At 32.3% G+C, this 10,214-nt stretch overlaps 1 protein-coding gene and 2 long non-coding RNA genes across 3 annotated transcripts; 1 reads left to right on the top strand and 2 right to left on the bottom strand.

Moving 5' to 3' along the window:
* The first annotated feature begins 2,024 nt into the window (after positions 1-2,024).
* Positions 2,025-4,651, top strand: LOC136062839 (uncharacterized). The gene is made up of 2 exons (XR_010624571.1): positions 2,025-2,683; positions 4,255-4,651. It is a non-coding gene; the product is annotated as an uncharacterized LOC136062839 (long non-coding RNA).
* A 465-nt stretch (positions 4,652-5,116) lies between these two features.
* Positions 5,117-6,291, bottom strand: LOC112032421 (protein FAR1-RELATED SEQUENCE 5-like). Its single transcript, XM_065762428.1, has 4 exons — positions 5,754-6,291; positions 5,532-5,657; positions 5,214-5,411; positions 5,117-5,142 (listed from the first exon to the last, which is right to left on the bottom strand). The coding sequence occupies exons 1-4, from the start codon at positions 6,289-6,291 to the stop codon at positions 5,117-5,119; spliced, it is 888 nt and encodes a 295-aa protein (XP_065618500.1).
* Positions 6,292-6,367: 76 nt separating this feature from the next.
* LOC112032420 (uncharacterized) lies at positions 6,368-8,677 on the bottom strand. The gene is made up of 3 exons (XR_010624573.1): positions 8,480-8,677; positions 7,313-7,374; positions 6,368-6,877 (listed from the first exon to the last, which is right to left on the bottom strand). It is a non-coding gene; the product is annotated as an uncharacterized LOC112032420 (long non-coding RNA).
* Between the last annotated feature and the right edge of the window lie 1,537 nt (positions 8,678-10,214).

The following is a 10,214-nucleotide window of genomic DNA, read 5'->3' as shown; positions in this document are numbered from 1 at the left end:
TTTTTGCTAGCTCTACGTGACACCAGTATATATAGTATAGTACTACTATTCTACTAATAATACACAGTAAAAGTTAAACAGATCCAATAACAAAACATAATATAAAAAAGCAAAAAATGCAAGATTTAAAAAATAAATTAAAAAAATACCAAAACTTTACAAGCCCATAAGTAAAGTAAGCCCACAGCACAGCCACAGCCCACGAAAGTCCACCATGACGAAACAAAAAGCACGCATGAAGATTCACAGCGCACTAAGGAAAACTGAAAAATCATATTTTAAAGAGGGAAAGAGTGGAACAAACAATACCTTAGGTCAGGTCCTTGATGAGATCGAAGGAGAAGTAGAGCTGAGACAGAGAGACGTAGAGAGCAAGAGTGAGAGAGAGCAACGGTGGGTAAATTTTAGGGATTTGAGATTTTTGATTGTTTTGATTTGTGATTGTTTTGTATGTAATATTTTTAGACTAGATTTGTATCTTATCTTGTTGAATTTTGGTTTGTCTAGAGGTTAATGACATTTTTTTTGGGATAATTGATTTTGTTTAAATCAAAGAATTTTCTTCTTTCTTCTTTGGTCAAAAGGATGTAGCCGTTTTTTGGAGTTTTATTGGAAACCAAAAAAAAATTTTCCTGCTACCCCCTTCTTTTCCTTTTTTTTTTTTTTTTTTTCCCCTGCTAGCCCTTCTTTTTGGCTCTAGATCCCTTTATTCAGGCAGCTTTGACAACACAACATTCCAAATCTCTTGCTTATTAGCGTTCATTGCTTATGGTCATCACTTCAGAGACTCTTTGGATTTTAAGGAACTAGATTTCTCATAAGGAAGAATAGGTAAATCTAGTTTTAACTATCAACAATCTGGAGTACAGGGTCAAGGAATTCTTGCTGGTTGTTGAATGTTTATAGAAGCAAGTGCTGCATGATGTAGTGCACTGAACATGCCCACCCCTGGCATGGTGAAGAAGGCTGGCCCCAAACATTTTGGGGTTTAAGGCGACAACTAAAATGGAGCTTTTTATATTTATGTATTAATTAAATTAATATTTATTTTATATTTTTAAATTATAATATATTTCATTTAAAATCTATTTATCTTGCCTTTTGTGATGCAAATTAACTAATTAAATTTTTGTATTCAAGTTATTCTAACATCCCATTTTCAATCGATAATATAGCTAATCCACTTAATCTTTCTTGGGACATTGTTGATCTTATATATGATTTTATTAATTTTAATTTTGAAAAACTTATTTCCTGCAGAAGCAACTGTAACAGGTATTGTTAGTAAAATTCTATAAGCAATACATATATTTGGAAATGAATCTAACATTTTTATATAATTTAGTATGTTAATTGTTCAAACCTATTCTCGATTGAACAAATTGCTTAATCTACTATATATAAGAAATAATCAATACTAAAAGATTCTTCAACAAATCATGTTGTCTCATTATGAACATTAAGGTGAACTTGTTCATTTGAGACTCAATTAATTTTTCTTATTTTTTTTTTAATTTTTTTTCATATCCAAATGCATATTTTCTAGTAGACATTTCTAATTTAACTATATTTACAAATAAATTAAACACTATCCATAATATATTTATAATAACTGGAATAAAAAATAAATTTCTAGCATAGAGCAATAGAACCTAATATATAAAAAGTACTAATGTAGCTTTACCGAATAATAATAAGTATCTAGCAATCTCAACTTGCATAAATAAAGACATTAATTATACTATTCAATGAATTAACACTAATAAAAATTATATATATTTATTCTAAGTTACAACTTACAATTTTTTGTTTTTTGGATTGAAATTTTTTTTTAATTATTTTTTGAGATAGGTTCAAGTTACACCTGGTGTAACCCTTAAGGAATTACACCTTTTTTGTACCGTAGATTTCTAATAAATCCAACAGTTGAAAAAATAGCATTAAATAATTATTACTCTCCACCTTATTTTCCTAATTAATTATATTTTTTCTCTATCCTCATTTATTATTTTCCATAGACCTCATTGAATTTTGTTTAACTGTGTCCATTTCTTCCTAAAATTGCTAGATGTATAAGAATCTAGGCAAAAAACAAAGACTAACAGTTTAAATTTTTCTTCTCTCAAAATCCTTGGGTGCCGGCTTGCTGCATATGAGGTTCTCAGCAATGAAGAAAAACAAACGAGATATGATAGAGGAGAAGACGTTGAAGACATGGGGGACAGGGTGGGGGTGGTTTCAACTTTGGTGGGGGACAACCATTTACATTTACTTTTGAGGGAGGCTTCCCTGGTGGTGGTGGATTTGGTGGAGGATTTTCAGGTGGGTATGAATTCCACTCTTGATTTTAGTGAAGAATGGACTCCTCTTCCCTCAGGTTCACAAAGAAAGAAAAAGAGAAAACGTTCTGTCCGGAGCTGGCAGAAAAGAGGCTATTTACGCCACTAGTCAAAAGCTGCCACATCATATATTCAATGAGGCCTCAGTACACTCTATCACACAGGATTGAAGCTCAAATAAAACCAAAATCACCAAACAAACGTGTTTAGAAGCCCTCACCTAGAGAAAACAGAACCAGCACCAGCACCAACGCCTCCTCTTCTCTGATCAACGGAGCTCCTCCCCGCCGCTATAGCCGCCGCCGCTTCGTTCTGAGCCGGCGCCCACACACCCAAATACTGCGGTTTGTTCCGATTTCCCCTCCGTTGTTTGATTAGTTATCTCCCTAATATTTAGGTTTTGAAATTTTGATGGGTTTGGGTTTTTTTTTTGGATATCAATCTGCTCATACTGGTATAGGTTTTGTTGATTTATATGGATTTTGCTTCTTTTTTATTTTTTTTACCCTTTATTGTTTGATTTGTTATTTCCCCAAAATTTAGGTTTCGAAATTTTGATGGGTTTGGGTTATTTTTTGGATATCAATCTGTTCATATTGGTATAGGTTTTGTTGATTTATATGGATTTTGATTCTTTTCTATTTTTTTTTTTATTTCCCCTAGTGAATGGATATTTTAGTTTTATTATTTTCTTTTTCGTTTTATTTTCTGGGTAATGGAGTGGAGTCATGGTTATTATTATTAAGGGAAGTGACACCAAAGTCTGCTATACAATGGAGATTTCATCTTTACATAACCTATGAAATGTTGACAAGATGCAATCCGTGCCAAATTGCTAGATTAAGCAATACCACCGATATTTTTCTCAATATATATGATGTTAGTAGCCAATAATGATTTCATTTCCCAGTTGAATGAATGTAACTAGCTACCATTGATCTAACAAACTGTCAGTTTATCTAATCAAATAAAAGGAAAACAATTTCATGTCACTTCCAATGGTGCAAGATTTAAGTTTTAGAAGGACAAATATTGCAGAACAGGATAATACTACAGCATAGAAAAAGTATAATGTAACCCATATGAAATTTGCCCACTAAAATATCCTTTAGCAAATGTATAATGTGAAACTTATAGAGATTTTGATTTTGGTTTTAGTTCTTGACAATGGATACCTCTGATTCCTAACCTTACAAACTTTGACTGAAATTAGTAACACTTATTTTATTTTTAAATGTTACCAGATCCTTATTGAGATGTATCAAAGTTGCTATTCAACTGTTGAGGCTCCTTTTCTTTGTTTTTTTGGTTGATGAGCTTGATTGTTCTCCTTGTTCGTAGCTAGGATTGTGTTTCTCAATTATCTGAACTATATATAGTAATACTATTGGATTATAAACCTCACTGGATATCTTTTTTTCTTTCTTTCTTGTTTTTGAAAGGTGGTAGTCCTTTCTATTATGTTATCAAAAAGCTTATTGTTCTGATGTATTGAATTTCCTTGTACAAATTGTTTCAACTTGGATCAGTGCCTACCATTTAATTTTTAAGTACTTGTATGACGATTGAATTTGTGCTTTTTCTTAATTCAAGATATTTTCTTAACTCTATTTATTTATGGCTAAGACTAGCATGAACCATTTCACATCTTCCATTCTTGAAATCCTCCTCTCATTCATGTATATTTGAGGCAACTTTCCATTTCAATTTAAACTTGAAACATATTTAGAACCAATGTAAAACCATAAAAAGGTGAAAATACCTCCATTTCATGACCATTTGGTGGTGGAAGACATTAACTTGTCCTGTCTGTCTACTTTATTGCAATGTACAAGAGTACAAAGATTCCATAAAAGATGTTTTTATTTATTTATTTTTTTTTTAATGAAAGTAAATTTGTGTTTAAAATTGGCAGATGGAAGCGATGAATATCAAAAATGTGCCATCATGTCTCAGATTTTCGTCCATATCTTCTGGTGAATGCTATTCCTAGCTAAGAAATGAAACTTTAGTACTACAAAGCACTCGAGTGATTAAAATGAAAGATGCAAGTGATGAAACTGTTATATATTGCTATGTTTAAAGGTGGGAACGACTTGTGTGGAGGGTGGAGTGGATCAGCCAAGGAGATTGTACGAGATACTTTGCATATAAGGATAGCTGTTGCATGTATATCGATATTTGATTTGTTGATGATTAGATATAGTTGTATTTGATTATCAAATATTTGATAATGAATTGTTGATGATTAGATTATTTGTATTTAAACACCGAAGGAATAATAAGCAGTAGAAAATGGACTTTCTTTCCCATGAGCTACCACCTTATATATCTTCTTCACTCCTTCTTCACAATATTTGGATGCCTTGTATTTTTGACTACAAAATAACTTTTCTTGAAATTTCATAAACATCTTTCTTGTATAAACTTTTGTCACCTCTACTTCCATCTTGTAACATGTTTTCAAAATTGGCACTAAATTTTTTGTCTTTACATCCTGTTCTTTCTCTTTAAGATAACGTGCATTCAAAGCTTGCTCATATTGATACACAAAGTCACTTATCGTTGTACTTGAACGAACATAATCTTTAAAAAATTTATTCACGCTTTCACTCCTTTGAGTTGTAGACATCCCAGCACAAAATTTCCTTCGTAAGTAAGCGGGAATCCATTTTTCACGCCGCATATAGAGATTTCCCAACCAATCGTTATCCCCCAATCCATAGTTCTCCATAATCTTACTCCATCCTAACTCAAACTCTTCAATGGTGAGTGTATCATGGATGCAATGGTGAAATTCTCCCTGAAAATATGGATATTTATTATATATATGGGACAACTGATCTGGAACTTTCTGTAAAATATGCCACATACACAATCTATGAGTTGCATTAGGCAATACATTTGCAATTGCCTTAGCCATAGCCTTGTCATCATCTGTGATAATTGTAGAAGGAGGATTTCCAAGCATTGCATTAAGCCAAGTCTTCAACAACCATGTATAAGATTCAGCTGTTTCATTCACAAGCAAAGCACATCCAAACATCACAGATTGATGATGGTGGTTAACCCCTGTGAAAGGAACAAAAGACATCTTATAAGTATTTGTTTGGTATGTAGCATCAAAAGTAACAACATCTCCAAAATATTGATATGCAATTCTTGACCTAGCATCTGCCTAAAAGCAATTACCCATGCACCCATTTTCATCAACTTCAACTGCATAAACAAAACCTGGATTTTTACACTGTTGCTCAATAAAATATTTATACATTCCCTGGACATCTCCATCTTGAAGCAACTTTCTTCTTTTATTACCTAAATAATTTTGAATATCAACCAGAATACATCCAACATTATAATCACCACCGAATTCTTTACTTAACACAGACATTATCTTGCTTGGAGGTATACCTGTCTCATTGAGTGTATCTATAAGATTCCTTTGAGCATTTGTTATCACTCTATGCCCACGAAGCATGCTTGTACTCTTAGGAGTAAGAAGCTCATGATTATGATCCTCCACAAACTTACACACAACCCATGTATCTTCAATTTTCTTTAATCCTATCATTGCTTTGCATCCCACTCTTGTTTCTGCACGCTCTAGACCTATTCTTTCTGTGTCTTCATCATGTCTACGACGAAACCCTTCCTTTGAACAAACATATTCAATACCAACCAATATTCTATCATTTTTAGTCTTTCGAGTATGATTTACTCGTATGCCAAACCCCTTTCGCCTTGCATATGCATTATAACATGCTTTAGCATCCTCAAGCTTATCAAATACCATATTAAGACATGGTTCCAAATGCCTATTGCATGCAAAAGGTTGATTTGAATCATTCAATGACAAGTCTACATCATTTTGATCTTCATTTATTTCTAACTCATCATCCACCATATCATAAAGTGAGATTGTTTCAGGTTCTTCATTGCTCGCACTCATATTTTCAATTCAAGTAATTTTAAATTTCAAAATACCCTATAAAAAACAAAAGAGAAGAAAAATTCATAAGAAACGATTGAGAATAAATTCAAATATTATGCTATTACAATACCAAAGTTGCCCAATTTGGCAAACTTGTTTAATTACAGACTTGTTTTAGGATACAAGTAAAGAGTAAATCCAACCACTCAATACAAAATTGAACAACCAATTTGAATTTTTAGAAATTCAAATTAATTCCACATAAGCACAACAAAGGCAGAGTACATTTGAACACCCTGCTTAACAACTCAATAAACACTACATAAAATAGCTCCAACTACATCTTTAATTGCACTCTGGTACATATAGAGAGCAAATTGACATTACAAGTAGGAGAAAATTGAAATTACAAGTAATATAAAATTATATTTAAAGCTAAGAATATGATAATATCTATCAAATAAATGATACCAGTTGTGTCCCAAAGGCCTAGGTTCACGGTGGAGAATTCAACAACCACAGTAAAAATGAAGGACCAAAGTAAAGGTTCTGGACTCAAATTTGAGAAGTCAGCCGCTAATACCATTCAGAAGGCTAAGGACATCTGCAACAGTAAATCGGTAACAATCACATATATAGTACAATCGATTAGGATCACATCTTATAAAGTAGAACTCATTGATTCAAATCTTTCCCTTTTCTCGATTTGGGGACAATTTCATGTGCATAATAAATAAATAAGGAAATGCTAAACCTACTAAAAATATTTAAAAAAAAAAAAAAAAAAACTAGTCACTAACAATTAATATGATCTAAACCTACTAAAAATATTTAAAAAAAAAAAAAAAAAAACTAGTCACTAACAATTAATATGATTAGCATCACTTTAATAATATAATATAATAAATTATTTGAATTAATTTTTTTGTGATTAATAATACATTAGTGTGTAAAATTTATGTAATTAGAATTATAGTACCCGCTTAACAAAAAGAAATAAAAATAAAAGATCAATGTTATTGAGCCGGATGTGACTTACATGGTTGAGTGAGTGTCATGTTGCTGCTAACCTTTGTAAATGGCACTAATTGTATGCAAGGCCTGCATAATTACACTCAAAATGATCTTTCTAGATACTAAATAATTGACATAGTATTATTGGAGAATTTGAACCTATAGGCCGGCCAGACCTTCTAGAATGAAGTTTTGCATTATGGTAAGAATTATTGTTATAGCTTATCGAATTAATGAATTAAAATTTCTGTGCAGATTGATGATGTGTCAACTGAAGTGAGTCAAGGAGATCCCTGGAATGTTTTGTGTGAGGCTATAGATAAACACCATGCATCTATTTCGGTAATGGGCAATCATGGTTATGGAGCAATTAAAAGGTACAATTCTATAGCACCCAGTTACCAATTACATTAGACTATAATGTACATTTCTAGTTTTTGTGCTTATTTGGTGCAAAGCAATACTTTTCATAAGTTTTAAAATTGATTCCACAAGGAATTCAAAGTCCAAACCCTCTTTCTGCATCTAGAGCTCATTGGGTACAACTATTGAACATTTCATGTTGGTATTTGAAGTACTGTTTTTAGTACAAGGAGTTAGCTTACAAAGTTTACATACATTCATTCAACTGGGAAATGAAATCATTATTGGCTACTAACATCATATATATTGAGAAAAATATCGGTGGTATTGCTTAATCTAGCAATTTGGCACGGATTGCATCTTGTCAACATTTCATAGGTTATGTAAAGATGAAATCTCCATTGTATAGCAGATTTTGGTGTCACTTCCCTTAATAATAATAACCACGACTCCACTCCATTACCCAGAAAATAAAACGAAAAAGAAAATAATAAAACTAAAATATCCATTCACTAGGGGAAATAAAATAAAAATAAAAAAGAATAAAAATCCATATAAATCAACAAAACCTATACCAATATGAACAGATTGATATCCAAAAAATAACCCAAACCCATCAAAATTTCAAAACCTAAATTTTGGGGAAATAACAAATCAAACAATAAAGGGTAAAAAAAATAAAGAAGAAGCAAAATCCATATAAATCAACAAAACCTATACCAGTATGAGCAGATTGATATCCAAAAAATAACCCGAACCCATCAAAATTTCAAAACCTAAATATTGGGGAGATAACTAATCAAACAACAGAGGGGAAATCGGAACAAACCGCAGTACTTGGGTGTGTGGGCGCCGGCTCAGAACGAAGTGGTAGCGGCTATAGCGGCGGGGAGGAGCTCCGTTGATCAGAGAAGAGGAGGCGTTGGTGCTGGTGCTGGTTCTGTTTTCTCCAGGTGAGGGCTTCTGAACACGTTTGTTTGGTGATTTTGGTTTTATTTGAGCTTCAATCCTGTGTGATAGAGTGTACTAAGGCCTCATTGAATATATGACGTGGCAGCTTCTGACTGGTGGCGTAAATAGCCTCTTTTCTGCCAGCTCCGCACAAAACGTTTATAATAACTGGAATAAAAAATAAATTTCTAGCATAGAGCAATAGAACCTAATATATAAAAAGTACTAATGTAGCTTTACCGAATAATAATAAGTATCTAGCAATCTCAACTTGCATAAATAAAGACATTAATTATACTATTCAATGAATTAACACTAATAAAAATTATATATATTTATTCTAAGTTACAACTTACAATTTTTTGTTTTTTGGATTGAATTTTTTTTTTAATTATTTTTTGAGATAGGTTCAAGTTACACCTGGTGTAACCCTTAAGGAATTACACCTTTTTTATACCGTAGATTTCTAATAAATCCAACAGTTGAAAAAATAGCATTAAATAATTATTACTCTCCACCTTATTTTCCTAATTAATTATATTTTTTCTCTATCCTCATTTATTATTTTCCATAGACCTCATTGAATTTTGTTTAACTGTGTCCATTTCTTCCTAAAATTGCTAGATGTATAAGAATCTAGGCAAAAAACAAAGACTAACAAAGTTTAAATTTTTCTTCTCTCAAAATCCTTGGGTGCTGGCTTGCTGCATATGAGGTTCTCAGCAATGAAGAAAAACAAACGAGATATGATAGAGGAGAAGACGTTGAAGACATGGGGGACAGGGTGGGGGTGGTTTCAACTTTGGTGGGGGACAGCCATTTACATTTACTTTTGAGGGAGGCTTCCCTGGTGGTGGTGGATTTGGTGGAGGATTTTCAAGTGGGTATGAATTCCACTCTTGATTTTAGTGAAGAATGGACTCCTCTTCCCCTCAGGTTCACAAAGAAAGAAAAAGTGTGGTTTTATTGAGGAACCCAAAACACCAATGTGACTAATTACTGACTGGTACATGGTGGTAAATATTTAGGCAACCCAGAGAGGCTTGTTACTTGAAAAGTGTATCCCTTGAGAAAAATTTAAAGATATATAATTTGTGATTTTATAAATACACTATGCCTGCCAGAACTGCCCCTAAACAATTCACAAAATGAGCAAGAGCCTTGTGGTTTCCAGTTTCAATGCATTATAGCAAAAACACATGACAAAACTCAAATCTATTGAAGACAAAAAATAAAATAAAGAAGGAAGCAGGACAAGTAGAGTGTTTATGTAAAGAAAGCATCAGATTTTGTGGAGTGTTAGTCAATGAGAGAAGGTGGCAGAGTGTCAAAACTGTGTTCTATAATAAAAATAATTTTCGTTACTAAGCTTGCAAAAGTTTTTTATTTTATTTTAAAGGAAGAAAGGGACATAGTTAAACAATATCCAATGAGGTCTATGGAAAGTAATAAATGAGGATAGAAAAAATAAGTTATTAATTAGGTAAATAAGGTGGAAATCCTTAATCATTTAATGCTATTTTTTCAACCGTTGGATCTATTAAAAATCTACGGTACAAAAAATGTGGTGTAACTTGAACCCATCTCTTTTTTTTTTTTGCTAGCTCTACGTG

Source organism: Quercus suber, unplaced genomic scaffold (genome assembly GCF_002906115.3).
Source record: "Quercus suber isolate HL8 unplaced genomic scaffold, Cork oak 2.0 scaffold_458, whole genome shotgun sequence".
NCBI classification, from domain to species: domain Eukaryota; kingdom Viridiplantae; phylum Streptophyta; class Magnoliopsida; order Fagales; family Fagaceae; genus Quercus; species Quercus suber.
This window is presented reverse-complemented; position numbering and strand designations above follow the sequence as displayed.